Here is a 15,990-nt window from a genome sequence, read left to right as displayed (position 1 = left end):
ATGTATATTTTTTCTCTTTGATGTTGAAAGCTACTGAAATAAATTCCCCCAAATATATTATTTAGGCCAATGCAGTCCAGGAATGAATAATGAATTTCCCTCACAACCTGTCTGAACGTCTCATTCTTATTTTGGCAGCAGCCTCAGCTGAAAGACAAGTTAAAGAAGTGGAAGCACAAGCCAGTCTTTTATTTGACAGGCTGAAACCTCTGAAAATGTTGGAAGAGAACCTGATCAGAAATCTGTCTGAAATTAAAGAGCTCATCAGTCAAGCCCGCAAACAGGCAGCATCTGTAAGTACATCTTTCCTGCAATTTCTAGCTTCAAGGTCATTGGTTTCCCTTGTGCCTCCTCAACAAAAAAATATGTTAAAGGCAAAAAGCCTTATACTCCTTCTTTAACCTACCCATCCTGTTGTTCTTTGGTGTAACAGAAGTTATTAGTGTTATCAATATCACATATATACTGCAATACTGAGGCATTTGGTGTGAGTTCGGACTTTGAGCTTTAATCTCTTTGCGTCTGTGGTTTGTCAGAGCACTGAGCTTTTGTGGTTTTATTTCCCTGTTCTTTTTTCCCCCCCATTGCCTCTTATTTTTAAGGGAGAATCTCCTTTAAAAATAATCCGATGCCATGTGCCAGGAAAAAAAGAGTTGTTTGTGTGAGCAACAGACAAATGAGTGGATAGAGCTGGCATTGTTTTTGGAGTGGGTGGGGGAGGGGGAGGGGGTGGTGCATCTCCAGGCTTTTGGAAGGGAGTTGGTGTGAGAGGCTGGAATGGATTTATCGGTGATATGAAGGATTATGATGAGATTCCTTGAATGAATCATAACGCAAGCATCAATTCTTTCCATAAGATTGTCAAACATATCTAACCAAATCCACATACTTAAACCTTTACTTTTTTTGGTTTTTTGTTAGAAGCTGCTGCCACATTTCAAATTAATATATTGGTCATTTTGAAACTTTGATCCATTTCAAAGTAACAAAAGCAATTAAACCACATTATGAACTATACCTTGTTATAATTAGACACAGAGAGTTTTTGAGACCAGTAACATTTCCCCATACATTTGATTTAAGCCTGGGCATATGATTTTAGATTTAAAAGAGAAAAAATATCCAGGCTTCTGGTGCTTTCAATAAAACCCAGCATACACATGAATGCTTCTTTTTCACAATCTACCGGTCATGGAAAATTAATGAGCCTGGTATAGAATAATGGGAGTAGTATTTTCTGGTGTATCATAGACTACAGAGGTTTCTACGGGAAAAAGGTAAAACTCTTATGAGTAAAATCCTCTCTTTCAGTTTTAAAGACTCATATTATTCCCTTGTAATCTTTATTTTTCTGAGAATTTGATGAAGATAAGGCTTTTTTATCATTGCAACTAATTTCTAGAGATAATATTGAATTGGGCAATGAAGATGAGCTACCCTGATGTCTTGCACCTCAGTCTGATTGATTTTGCTTTTACTAGAAATAGAGATGGGCTAGGGATCGTGCAAACTCTCATATATGTGAGTCAACACAGCTACTAAAGTTAGCAGAGTGCCCAAGGGTTTGCAGCAATGAACCCAATATTTGTAACAATGATAATCTGAGTCAAAAATCTGCCATGTAAGTGCATCTTTATTAAATTGAACTTTTAAATGGCTCCTAAGCAGATATTCTAAAGAATTACTTAATTTTTTTGCTAGTAATTTGAATTTCTGTCATAGCTATTTCTTGCAGATGCTTTGACTATTTGATTTTTAGCTACCTTGTTTTTGTCTCATTGTAAACCCCAAGGTTTGTTGTCCTTTTGTTTGTTTGTTACTCTGAGACTTTTCACATTTTCTCAAGACTTCCAGTCTTTTTTGTTATTAATATAGTGTTTTTCCTCGTATGTGCCCTCAAGCTCAAGATTTATTATTGGATGCTGAATTTCTGGCTCTAAATCCCATGATTAGACCAGTAGGTTTTGAGGCACTTCTTTCTTCCCTATTCTGTATAGTCTAAACCACTACGCTTTTTCAACTCATATCCAGCCAGTCAATAGTTGTGTGTGTTTGTAGCTAATCCTACTGACAAATATTTAGAATCATATGAAGTTGTCTCAACACATGGCTTGAATTTAGCTAGCCAAAGGCTAAATCCGTATTCCAGAGGTATGTGCTGTGTACACAGAGTATACCATTTTTTTTTCCAGATTAAAGTTGCAATCTCAGCAGACAGAGACTGTATTCGTGCCTACTCACCCCAAATTTCTTCCACTAACTACAACACCTTAACATTAAATGTGAAAACAACTGAACCTGACAACCTCCTCTTCTACTTGGGAAGCAGTGGCAATGTAAGTTCAGTGTTGTGGAGATTCACTAAAAATGTTGCCTATCTCTGAATATATCATATATTTGACTTACATTCTTATTTGTACCAAGTAGCCAGGCTAGGGACTGGGCAGATGTATATGGGAGAAGGAGGGAAATGATCCTCTGCCCCGGACCATGGTAGGGCTGATGTAATCCCCACAGATCCTTACATGCCACCCACCCTACCCTGCAGGAAAGAGGATAAGAACAGAAGATCCAGCAATCCTGCCTCTTGCCCTCACTCTGCACCACACATGCACACAGTGCACTGGTTTTGATGCCAGGGTCGTCCCCTGCTCTTACAGAGAAAACAAGATTTGGCTCTGTTGGTCATATGTCGAGGTCCTTGCTCAATGTATGGGATAATATTTATACAAGATAAAGGTGATCTTGTGTACATTATCTTGCCTGGAATCCTCCTTCCACAAGGTGGAGTCACTATTTGTTGGGTGCTTGAGCTGGGATCAGGCAGGGCTCCCATGACAGCACAGTGCAAGTTCCCCACCATCCCAGTAGATGCATGGTTTGCATAGCTGCATACAATCACTGGCAGTGCTTCATGTTCCTGTTATTTCTGCATTGACCTTTTGAGATCATTCCAGGTGTAAGAGAGGGGAGAAGGTGGAGGGAAAATAGACATGTACCACTCGGACGAGTTTGCTTGTTCTACTGCAGGTGTTTCCTTCATTGGGCATGACTAAGGCTATGTTTTAGTTACGGGTATTTTTATTAAAAGTTACGGACAGGTCACAGGCAGTAAACAAAAATTCATGGCCTGTGACCTGTCCATGACTTTTACTATATACCCCTGGGAGGGTAGGAAGCCCAGGTGCGGGGATGGGTGGTGGCGTGCGGCCCAGGACCCCTGTAGCAGCAGCAGAGTTTGGCTGTGGGAGAGGGGATGGGGTTGGGACATGGGACAGGGTGAGGTGGGATCTGGGCAGCGCTTACCTGGGGGGCACAGTGGACCAAGATTTCCCCAGCAGCAGACGGTGCGACTGGTGCAGGGGCTGCCTGAGCTGCCCCTGAGCCAGACATGCTGGCGGGCTGCAAAGTCACGGAGGTCACAGAAAGTCATGGAATCTGTGACAAACTCGCAGCCTTTGGCATGATTTGGCTCATCGTAAAGATCCGGGAAGGTAGGCTATATAGGAAGAGTTTTAGAAACAGATATGAGATTTTATAATCATCCAGCTGGAAAGAAATGTATTAAACAAAACAAAATGACATACCCTATGTAATGCATTAAAGCAAGAATCACTATTTTCCAGAGTGACTTCCTGGCAGTAGAGATGCGACGTGGTAAGGTGGCCTTCCTTTGGGATGTGGGATCAGGAGCAACAAGACTGGAATATCCAAATTTTCAAATTGACAACAACAAATGGCACAGAATACATATAACCAGGTAACAGAGGTTTCCTTCTTTCCTTCCTTCATTATTTATTTGTATTGCCGTAGCACCTAGGAGGCCTATTGACAGCCCAGGACACCCTTAATGTGAGTAACATAAATATTTTATTCTGTAAAATGGATTAAAATGAAAGTTCAGTTTCTGCTAGTAAATTCAAATGAATTTTTACCTAATGTGGAGGCGTGGTTTAGTGCAGTGTAGAAGTGTACTGGCTACTTAGTTACCCAGTGCAAGAAGTAGTTCTGCAGTAAGCAGGGACCATGCACAGTAACTTCTGAAAGCGTTTAATCCATTTGTATTTGTGATTGTCAGGTTTGGGAAAACTGGTACATTGAGCATAGAGGAAACAAGCTCTAATCAGAAGTCCTTAAGTAAAACTGCAACTGCTCCTGGGACAGCTACTGTACTGGATTTAAACAAATCGACACTAATATTTGTTGGAGGACTTGGAGGGCAAATCAAGGTGAAAATCTGAAAATGCTATACTGTAAAAGGTTTTTATCCTGTTAGAAATACTTTTTCGATTAGAAATAATTGCATCAATTAGATACTCTACAGGGATAATTGACCAAGAAATGTCAGGCGTGCTGCGCAAAAGGCAAGGGTGCAAAATGTTATCCAGAGCTATCATCCCATTATAAAAATCCCCAGGAAACTGTGTTTAAAATGGTAATTCTGAAGTGCTGAGTGTGAGTGCATAGGAGGTGTTAATTCATACTAAATAGTTTCCTTTCTCCTCTGTTTCTCCTTATTTCCTATCCTCCATGACTTGTAATAATTTATCATTGTTATCCATGTAATTGAGTATAAATGGGTCAGGACTTTTAATTTTCTTTTTTACTTATTGCAAAACTCTTCTACAGCTATGTGAAGTCTGATTATTAATAATAATGCTAAAACATTTTTGTTCTTCTGTTATGATTTTCCCCTAACATGAATTAGAACTGAATGGAGAAGTTTGCTGGAGAAGTTCCAAAGTATTTAACATTAATTGTATTAATTTAATATGTTTCCTCTCTAATAGAAATCGCCTGCTGTTAAGGTGACTCATTTTAAAGGATGCATGGGAGAGGCATCCTTGAATGGAAAATCTATTGGTCTTTGGAACTACATTGAAAGAGAGGGCGCATGCAATGGATGCTTTGGAAGGTAGTGATTTGACCACTGTTTTCCTGAAAAGCATAGAGTGGGAGTGTCTGTATATAGTCGTAACCTTTTATATATGTTTGTATGTTAGTTAAAAAGTGTAGTGCACTTGTGCAAATTGCAATACTGCATTGATTATTAGTGGAATTTTAAGGTGCATGCCAAATTTAGTTACCACATGGTTTTTCAGTTCATGATATGGTTCTACAATTGATCAAATGGCTCCACAACTTGCCACATATATTTTCACATTGGTTGTGTGTGTTTGTCCATTGACACTAATGAATACCAGTGTACATCTATATTTTTGGAATATTTGGTTTGTCTAATCATTTCAAACAAGGCATATTTATTCCTCCCCAGTGAAAGAAAGAGGTCTAAAGTATTATTTTAAAAGTCCACTCCAAATTTGTGGTTATTATATTTATTACCACTCTCACAGTTATTCTGGAAAGGGGTTGTGGACTTGTGATGGGGTGTACAAACCCCACACTGGAGAACAAGGGGTTAAGGAGTAGCTCTGGCCCAGGTGACTCTGCCCTGCTATGCCTGCAAAGCCTGCACAAGCTGGAGGTGGAGTTTAAAAAGGGAAGAAGAGCAGCTCACTGGGAGGCAGGTAGTGGAAGGGAGCAGATCTCTTCTCTGAGCTCTGAGAAAGTCCAGCCCAGGAACTCTACAGCCAGAGACCTGGCAACACCGACCTGACAAAGCCTGCAAAGGGCAGAAACTTTAATTTGATTCTTTAACTTATCTTGTGGGGAAGAAGAGGACTTAGATAGAAAGTGATCTAAGAGGACATTCGATGTGGTGAGACAAGGAGGATCAGTTAGCTAAGAAATCTGGCAGCCAGGAAAGAAAAAGGAAACTCAAGTATACCACACCAACATTCTGAAGGCCTGTAAAAACCAAGAGGTACTCCTCATAACACCCTATCCACCTGAACTAGGCCCTCAAGCACCAGTGACCCCAGAATTCCAAGCCATACCGATGGGGGAAGAGCTTCAACCAAAGCAGGAGGTCCAAATGCAGAAGCCAATTTAATCCCTCCATGCCATATTTTCAACCTTGCCATGTTGAATGGACTCACCTTTTGTATCATCACATAGCCATTGAACCAGGACAGCAGGTCCATGAGAACCTGTGATCACTCCCATGAGAGATGTGAGACACAATGGAAGAGGACATACGACATGTCACCTACAGGACCTTGAGAGTTCTGGACTCACTGTGAACCTGGCCACATGTAAGATGGCAAACCAGGAAGTTGCATACTTCGGTTACACTGTGGGGAAGGGCAAGATATGAACACTAATTGGAAAAGTACATGCCTTAGCAGCCCGCCTCATCTCAATAACAAAAAACAGAGACGATGCCTTTTGGACCCAGCAGGCTATTATAGACAACTCATACCTGACTTTATCACAATTGCAGCACCCTTCTCAACCCTCGTGAGGGATACCAGTCCTAAGAAAATTGTTTGGTGAGAGGCCTGCGACAGGGCATTTAGGACTCTAAAAGATTTTCTGTGTCAGGAACCAGTGCTTTTTCATCCAGACTTTTCCAAAAAGTTCACACTACAAACAGATGCTTCTGATGTAGGACTTGGAGCAATCCTTTCCCAGGATGTTGAGGGAGAGGAACCACCGGTCCTCTATATAACTAGAAAACTATTCCCATGGGAGGTGGCCTATTCAGTCATAGAAAAAGAAGCCTGAGCTCAGAAATGGGTGGTAGATGCCCTAAGATACAGTTTGCTGGGAAATCCCTTTTTGTTAGTAACAGACCATGCCTGTCTTTGCTGGTTGAACAACATGAAGAATGCCAACTCCAGAATTATGCAGTGGTACCTTTCCTTACAGCCATGTAGTTTTCAGGTACTTCACCAAGCTGGGAAAGCCGACCAAAACACAGATTATTTTTTTTTCACGAGAGGGTGGGGATTTGGGGAAGGGTATGCAATGGGGTATACAAACCCCATGCTGGAGAACAACGAATTAAGGAATAGTTTTGGGCCCTTTACTTGGCAGGGAATCCAGCAGGGGAAAACCCCGAATGCTCAAGAGTCCAAACTCCAAGTCCCCAGACTAAGGAGAAAGTCCTGAAGCTGTTACAGGCACCGAAAGCCTTCCCCGATATCAGACTTTCTTTTGTATATCCCAAAAAAGGATGGACTGGAATGTGTGACTTGGCTAGGGAGGGGGCTGAGCCACAAAAGCAGGGAAAGACCTCACAAGACAGAACTGTAATGGAAAAGGGATATATCCTGCCATATCCCTGCTTCACCAGTAGGTAACGCTGGTGGTCAGTGTACCATTTTGCAGGAGTGTTTTCTGCTTACATCTCTAAATGTTTGTATATTTAATAGGGCTGAAATGAAATAGGTTTGGCAACAACTTTTCGTAGAATGTCCCATTTAGAACCAGCAGAGGGTGTTGCATGATTATGTATAAAAATGTGGTTTTTAGAAGCATTGCAAGGAAAAAAGGATAACAGAATATTTGCTTCAGAGTGGTAGCCGTGTTAGTCTGTATCAACAAAAACAACGAGGAGTCCTTGTGGCACCTTAGAGACTAACAAATTTATTTGGGCATAAGCTTTTGTGGGCTAGAACCCACTTCATCAGATGTAATATTTGCTGTAATGTAAATGCAGTTATGCAAGGAATTTGGAAAAATGCATGGTATTCTGTAAGTTTGAGAGTCAGAGTGGTAGCAATTAATCATTTCCTTTGGGAACTGTAGTGTTTTTTCTTTTATAAAAAGTGGTAAAGACTAGTTTTCTATCTTGTGTAAATTCTCCCCCAAAGCTAAACTAGATATTCAGAGATTCAATAATAAAAGTGGCGCTTGGCTGGAAGCCTTTAATTATTCACGACATACAAGATTCAAGTCTCCTTCTACGGTCTCACTTCCTAATTATATTGCTAGTGGCTGTCCCAACTGATTTCATTCTCCTAGGTTGCATATGAAATATTGTGTTTGGAAAAATGCAAATCTGTCCTGTGGTATAGAGCATTTCAGCAACTTCTTTTTCATTTTTATAGCCCACAGGATGAAGACACTTCTTTCCATTTTGATGGCAGTGGGTATTCAGTTGTGGAGAGGGCCCTCCGTTCCACTGTGACTCAGATAATCATGTTTTTCAGCACCTTCTCACCTAATGGGCTCCTGCTGTATCTTGCTTCTAATGGCACTGTAAGAAAACGTTTGAGATTTTACATTGATCAAAATTGTATTTAGAAATGAACCTGGTAAAGGTTTGATTTTTTTCCCCCATCTTTCTGCTTCTCTGTCTTGGAACCAATTATCACCTTGTATTGTGACATGGATATCTTATACGATTTTGACCCCTGAGAATCTCTTTGAAGCAATAGAATTAAAATATAAATATTCTCCATGGGGTACTAGTCCATGATGATAATTCAAAATATGTTAAAAAAGGATAGTGATCTAAGGAGATATTATCAACAGGGCCGGCTCTAGACCCCAGCGTGCCAAGCGAATGCTTGGGGCGGCATGCCGCCGGGAGGGTGGCAGGCGGCTCCGGTGGACCTCCCGCAGGCATGCCTGCGGAGGGTCCGCTCGTCCCGCTGCTCCAGTGGACCTGCCGCAGGCATGCCTGCGGAGGGTCCGCTGGTCCCGCGGCTCGGGTGGACCTCCCGCAGGCATGCCTGCGGATGCTCCACCAGAGCCGCAGGACCAGTGGACCCTCCACAGGCACGTCTGCAGGAGGTCCACTGGAGCCGCGGGACCGGCGACCACCAGAGCGCCCCCCGCAGCGTGCCGCCGTGCTTGGGGGGGCGAAATTCCTAGAGCCGCCCCTGATTATCAAGAGGCCCAAAATCAACAAAGCAAATGTATATGTGACATTAATTATTGAAACCTGCCTCAGCAAATGGGGTAAGCAATCCTGATGGTGAGTCAGACCACCTTGCATAGTAATGGGGTAAAAACAAAAGGAATCCAAATATGGGGATATCCTTCTAGAGTATTATTACCAGGGATCCTATTTTTCCCATGGTAAACGCAAAATTCTCCCATTAAAAAAACATAAAAATCCACGTTTTTCTGTGACTGAAATGAAATGGGTCACTGGGGCTTGGGCTGTCTGCCCCACATGGCAATAGTAAAAACTAGATTCTCTCTAAAAATGCAAATTATGCATTTTTCCGTGGCAAAAAGATTTCTAGGATCCCTGATTTTGCTTTTACTAGAAATAGAGATGGGCTATTAAAGAGGTAAAGAGGTATTAAATGGTATTAAAGAGAATAGATTTTCTGAACATAGGAAAAGTAGGTGCCCTGAGTACAAGATATTGGATACATTAGTCACTTGCAATTTTTTATAAGGATATCCCAAGATCTTTGAAGTATTTGTTATTACATACTTTTTTTCACTCACTGTATCTGTATATTTTTTTCTGCAGAGAGATTTCTTGTCCCTAGAGCTCGTTGATGGTAAAGTTAGATTAACTGTTGATCTTGGTTCAGGACCTCTTACGCTTACAACCGAAAATCGTTACAATAATGGAACATGGTACAAAATCTCATTCAGTCGTAACAAGAAGCAAGGTAGGACACAGACTGAAAAGTAAATGTTTATGATTTTACAAATAAATGTCTGAAGTAGTCATTAGGAATGTCACCATTCCATGCCAGTTTTGTCTGGTTATTCCCAATGCACATTCATTCTTTGACAGCCATTTTTGTGGTGCTCTCTTGTTGAAAGTAATTCCAGTGCCAGTTTGTTGCGTGACATATGAACACTCTGATGCATGAATGAAGCTTGGCCTTAATATTATTCCTTTTATTATTATTTTTTATGTGTATTGTGTAGAAAGAAAGGAAAACAATTTAAATAGTCTTTAAACACTGGAATACTGTTATCTTTTTCATAGTCAATTGTTTCCTCCACAGCCTCATTATAAGTGCACAAGAGGAGTCCATAAGGGTTAATAGCAGACCTTTTTCTCTAACGGGTCATTAGCTGTACATCCCATCTCTGTCTTGATTGATATTCAGTACTCTATGCATTGCAGTCCAGCTCTTTGGGTCAGGAACCATCGTTTTGTTCAGTGTTTGTGTAGCGCTGAGCACAATGGGGTTCTAGTCCATGACAACTTCTAGGTGCTACTGTAATAATAATAATTAATAATTAATAATAAAACATAAAGCTATGGGTTAGGGTGGCTAAATTTGCATTGGTGTTTGTAAAGAGAAACTGGTACAGTCAGATGGCATGCAAGAAGGTACTATCCAAGATATCTCTCAGCATGGCCTCTATAAATACCGTGGAATTGGGGAACTGTTGAAGTTACAACATGAGGAAGTTAAAGAAGAAGTGAGGAAAGAATATTACTGACAAATAAGAATGGCTCTTAGGATAAAACTCACATAGAAGAATTTAATCCGAGCCATTAGTATGTGGGTGATTCCAGTAGTACCATACACTGCTAGAGCAATCAAGTGGAATCAAGAGAAGAAAACATTTGACATCCAAACAAGAAAGTTCCTGGTGATGCACAGAGTAATGAATCAAGAGTCAAGAGGTGGGTAGGATGTACATCTGATGATATGATGGAGAAAAAGGTTTGCTACAGACAGTGAAAAATATAACAGCAAATTATATGAGGAATCAACCAAAGTGAAGATCCTCTGGTCGCAATAACAAGCAATAGCTGAGCATGTGTCCCAGCCCAAGAAAGCATAAAAGAAAAGAGAAAGCAAATTGCCCAAGAAAGACTTGAAAGAGTTACACAGAAATCGGTGCACAGAGAGTGATGGCGAGAGATCGAACCCATTGGTGATCAAATATTAGCAAACTCATAGCTTGTAGCAGGTATGACAGTGTGACAACTTCCTGCAGTATCCTGGACAAACCTTATTGAATTAAGTTAAACCTTGTTAAGTTTAAGTATTTTAGGAGCTCACTGTATTAAAAATGTAAATGTTTGTGTGTTACTGTGGGACTGTATGTAACTTGTCTGGGAGACATGACTAATGGGAAGTGGAAGTGTTATGTACTTCAAAGGATTCTTTTAAACAAAGGGCTAAGACAAGCATCTGGGAATTGAGCAGGCTTCCTAGGAAATACTTGCAAGGAGGTGAATGAAAAAGCCCACATCTGGACTGGATCTTTTGAAGCTTTATCCTGGGGAGTGGTCCGTTGTCTCTGAATTACCTATTCCCAGGATCAAAAGGCTCAAACAGCCTAAAGGAGTAACTCACAGATTCATGAGCGTGCTTGTTCTGAGCTAACAGCTGATGAACTTGTGACCACAGAAAAAAATTTTGGTGGGTGTGAATGGGGTCCCATTTCCTCTCCAGGAAAACCCTGGCTGGTAAACCCTCTGGGTGAATTAATCAGCACACAGGTCCACCAAGGTACCTTCACCACATGTGTTTATTGTTTCTCTTTCTTAAGCTCCGGGTACAATACAACCAGCTAGCCTCAGTTATGAGGACCTGCTTCCTGCTCTTTGACTTAGCCTTTTCAACTTTCCGCTTCCCTTCCTGGGTTCTCCGGTTGGTGATCTAATCACCTCATTAACTCGTCAGGCTACAAACAGGTGTAAGTGCTGTGTTCCACCTTAGCCACACCTAGAGCCCCAGGTGTTCTAAGTGACCAGGGTGCTGACTTTCACAGAGCCTAGTTTGAAGCAAGACTGTCGCAGGCCTGGTCTACACTACAGAATTAGTAAGAGTAAGCGTAAGGCAGCATACGTTGTCCTAACTCTGAAAGTGTCTACACTAAGATGTAGCTCTCACTGATGTAACTCGCCCACTACGCTGACTTAACTTCGCCTCTGAGAGAGGCATAGCTCTAAAGTCAATGTAGGTAGGTCAACACAATGCCAGTGCAGACATTACATTGCTTGAACTGTTGCCGCCTTTCGGAAACTGTTCCACAGTGCCCTACACTGGCAGTTAAATCAGTGCAAGCGCTCCTGTCGAGGACGCACACCACCGACACAAGGAGCATAGTATGGATGGGTAAAGTCGATTCAGTTACAGCAGTGGCTGTACATCAATGTAATTTAGGTTGATTTAATTTTGTAATGTAGACTTGCCCACAGTTGGGTTTGAAGGACTGTTCACTGGCCAGAGCCCATGGTAGGGGTAGGATGATCTCTGATAAGCTTATTAGCATGTGTGTGGGTTCTTCTATTGTTTTAATGTGTTTTCTCTGTAATGTGTTCACTTTAGGAATAAATCCACTTGCTTAGAAAGAGCTGTGTGGTAATTTAATTGTGGCAATTACACAATTACTCAGGAGAATAGGAAAACAAGCCTGCTAACACAGTCTCACTTTGCTTTGGAATTCACAGGATAGGCAGGGAGCTGTGCAACCTGGAAATAGCCTGGTCAGAGGGAGAGAGACATGGGTCTCTGCCAAAGAGAGGGGCCAGCTGGGCACAGGGGCGGCTCTAGGCATTTTGCCGCCCCAAGCACGGCAGGCAGGCTGCCTCTGGTGGCTTGCCTGCGGAGAGTCCACTGGTCCTGCAGCTTCGAAGCCTGCGGGAGGTCCTCCGAAGCCACGGGACCAGTGGACCCTCTGCAGGCAAGCCGCCAAAGGTAGCCTGCCTGCCGCCCTTGCGGCACCAGCAGAGCGCCCCACGCGGCTTGCCGCCCCAAGTACGCACTTGGCGTGCTGGGGCCTGGAGCCACCCCTGGCTGGGCATGCAGGTGCAGTTTCCCTTAACTGTAGTAAAAGAATACCCTCAAGAGATTGACAGAGGGCCTCATTATAAGTGCACCCTTAAGGGTTAATTACATTGGAAACAAAATTGACCGACATATACTGCAGTTTGGAGAGTAGTTATGTTCCGAACAGGACTTGATGGTGCCACATGTGTTGAGCTCCTGCAAGAGCTGGGAGGGAATATATGACCAGACACAGTGAGATCGCCAAGTGGCTTCACTGGAACCTCTGAGCCAAATAACAGATTTAAATGAAACATGTGGTATTATGTCCACCACATTTAAAGAGCTCTAGAGAATGAAGAGGTTAAGATTTTATGGGATCTGGCAATTTTCACAGACCAAACAGTGCAGGCAAAGAGGCTGGGCACAGTTTTTGTAGAAAAGACAAACAAGAACACGGCAATTGATATTGCCTACTAGCAGCCAGAAACATTAAAAAAATAAATAAAACAAGAAGAGAAGATGATGAAGTATGAAGAACTCTGCCACAAAGTGGAACAATTATGCAAGACTAGAACAAATAAGATCCCAGTGATTACTGGAGTACTTGGAGCAATCTCTAAGGATATGAATGAACAATTCGAGAACACATTAGGATACAAGACATCATGATCAGTGACCTCCAGAAGACAGTGCTCTTAGGCACTGCAAGAATGTTAAGGAAAGCCAAAGGAGAACAAGTGCATTTAAGCACCTAAAATGCAGGAGTTCTATGGAGGGTTTAGCAAAACTCCTAACTACCCAAACCTACGGAGTCGATTTGTGGTCAGGATTTATTGGTGACTCATGAGGATAAATTTTAGACAATAGCTTTCCTCTTTTTATGTTTAAAGATTTTTGAAGGTGTGGGCGAGCAGGGTCCCCACTTCTGTGCATTTATAATGTCCTTCCTCCCAATTTGTAGCACACAAGGGCTTCTCTCAGTAAAACAAACAGCCAAAAGAAAGGCCCTCTCCCCTCTTTTTCCCTCAGAGAGGGAAATCTGTATGAAAACAAAGAAAGGCAAAGATGGCCAGGCAATCAGGCAGGCTTTCTGGATTCAACCCTTTGGGCTTATTCTGTCAACATATTTATTGCCTTTTAATGGGGTCAATCTCTGGCCCCTCCTCTCGGGACATACTGCTTTGTAGTTGGGCTGTGCAGTTTTGAGAGTGGTGGGGCCTGCTGCTGTCTCCCTCTCAGCTGGCCTGTCTCTGCTGTCAGCAGTCTCTGAGGCAGAGCTGCCCTCCTCCTGTTCACCGCTCCTTCCTGTGGGGCAGTTTCCCCTTTTTAAACTCCACCCACTCCAGCATTGCAGAGCCCCTTGTTGGTGTTGAACAGGGCAGCAGAGTTTGTTAGTCTCCTCCCCAGAAGAGTGAGGGCGTGTCCATTCACAGAGGGGCTATTTTGTTTTAAATTCCCACGATCTCATTAAGGTTAAGATTTTGTCATGGGTATTTTTAATAAAAGTCCCAGACAGGGCGCAGGCAATAAACAAAAATTCATGGAAGCCCGTGACTGGTGTGAGGCGAACTCCCTGTCTGTGAGGGGAGGACTCCAGTGGGAACCCCACCAGGGGCTGATTGCTGGCAAGTGCTCCAGTCCTGCCACTGCTCCTACAGTGGTGGTTGACCCAGCCTGGCTGCTGCTCTACCCTGGGGCTGCTGTGGACCCAGCCGCTGCTTCGGCCCTAGGGGCTGACCTGTCGCTGGCTACTGCTCTGGTCCCAGCCGCTGCTCTATCTCCGCTGGCCCTGGGCTGCTGCTCCAGTTGCTGCTCCAGCAGCCCGGGCTGCTGCTCTGGTGTCCCCAGGCCACTGCTTGAGTTGCTGCCAAGTCACTGCTCTGGGCCACTGCTCCAGACAGCTGCTCTGGCCCCTGCGGGCTGACCCAGTGGCCACCAGCCACTGCTTCTGCAGTGGCAGCCTGCTGTTCCTGCAGCTTTGGGCCACTGCTCCTGCAGTGGGGGCTGACTACCAGCCGCTGCTCCAGTCCTGCTGCTGCTTCTGGGCAGGGGCTGAGAGCTGCTCCAACCCTGCCACTGCAGCGGGCTGTAGCTGAAGAAGTCATGGAGGGCCATTAAAGTAATGGGATCAGCAACCGCCGTGACAGAATCATATCCTTATTTATTATATATAGATACTTTTCTGTTGGTTTCTCCAAAATCTGTTTGTTTTTGGTAAAAGAACTGGCTAGCTTATCTAAAATCTTGAGAGTAAAATAGATTCAACTTCTATAGTGATTATACCTGTATTTGTTTTACTTGGGAAATTATTGTATGTTTCATACAAAAATATTGCCATGCTTGAAAATCATGTCTTAGTGTTTTTATCTGCTGATCTGTACTTCCCTGCTTTGCAGGAGTTTTGGCCGTCATGGATGCATATAATCTTAACTATAAAGAAACCAAGCAAGGAGAATCCCCTGGGGTAGCCTCAGACCTCAATCGCTCAGATAAGGACCCAATTTACATTGGTGGACTGCCAAGATCCAGGGCTGTGAGGTACAGAGTTCGTTCTTCCTTCTGTTTTTCCCATCTGTTTACAAGTTTGTAAGTATTGGGGAGAATCTTCAGCTTGTGTAAATTTATAGTTCCATTGAAGTTACAACCGTTTACCCCAGCTGAGGATCTGGCCATTACTCATTATTATTAATTATTTTCATCAGTGGATCTCAAAGTGCTTTACAAAGGGAGGTAAGCATCATTGTCACCATTTTACTGATGGGGAAACTGAAGCAGAGAGGTGACATTACCGCCCCAATGTTACAAGCAGACCAAGGCTCTTGGGTTCCAGTCCAGTGTTCTATCCTGTAGGCCACACTACGTAATTAGAACCACTAAGTGCCAGGGATCAACTGACCATCTACAAGATGTAGTCCATGCTGATGTCTTTATACTTTACTTTATACCTCGTATTTAAATAACAATTGTCATTACTTCAGTGCTGTTTATAATGTTTATGGTTTTAAAATACCTATAGATAGAGTAGTGAGGACCTTGTTTCTTTTTAAAATAGCCAAATCAGTCTATATGTTACTGAAGTGTGAAATAAAATCAAATAAAACCATAGTCTGAATGCATGTAATTTTTATGTAGACACCATGGTTTCCAACTAGCGTTAATGGAAAAAAAACCTGTTCTTCAGCATAGATTTTAAAAAATCTTAAAATGGAATTTTTGCAACTCCGTCTCAGTACTTGGACTAGAGGAAGACCAAAAATAAAATATCCCAATAGGAGCCATTAAAAAAAAATAATTTGTGGATGTCTCCAGTTTACAACATATGCTTTCTCTATTACACACCCACACTGGTCAATTCTTCAAGCTGCTTTAATTCACTCTCAATATAATGGCTCTAAAGTCTATATCTGATTTTTCCTGCAAATGAGGTAGTTAG

The 15,990-nt window shown here is 42.5% G+C and overlaps 1 protein-coding gene across 1 annotated transcript in view; it reads left to right on the top strand.

Annotated features, from left to right (window-relative positions):
- The window catches only part of LAMA1 (laminin subunit alpha 1), a 144,977-nt gene that overhangs the window by 110,282 nt on the left and 18,705 nt on the right, over positions 1 to 15,990 (top strand). The window contains exons 44-51 of the mRNA XM_045007964.1: positions 139 to 293; positions 2,193 to 2,336; positions 3,627 to 3,760; positions 4,079 to 4,229; positions 4,791 to 4,915; positions 7,956 to 8,106; positions 9,338 to 9,482; positions 14,954 to 15,095. Of these exons, the coding sequence (XP_044863899.1) occupies positions 139 to 293; positions 2,193 to 2,336; positions 3,627 to 3,760; positions 4,079 to 4,229; positions 4,791 to 4,915; positions 7,956 to 8,106; positions 9,338 to 9,482; positions 14,954 to 15,095 (1,147 nt within the window). The remainder of the gene's footprint in view (positions 1 to 138; positions 294 to 2,192; positions 2,337 to 3,626; positions 3,761 to 4,078; positions 4,230 to 4,790; positions 4,916 to 7,955; positions 8,107 to 9,337; positions 9,483 to 14,953; positions 15,096 to 15,990) is intronic.

The sequence above is a fragment of the Mauremys mutica genome, chromosome 2, assembly GCF_020497125.1.
Source record: "Mauremys mutica isolate MM-2020 ecotype Southern chromosome 2, ASM2049712v1, whole genome shotgun sequence".
NCBI lineage: Eukaryota > Metazoa > Chordata > Testudines > Geoemydidae > Mauremys > Mauremys mutica.
This window is presented reverse-complemented; position numbering and strand designations above follow the sequence as displayed.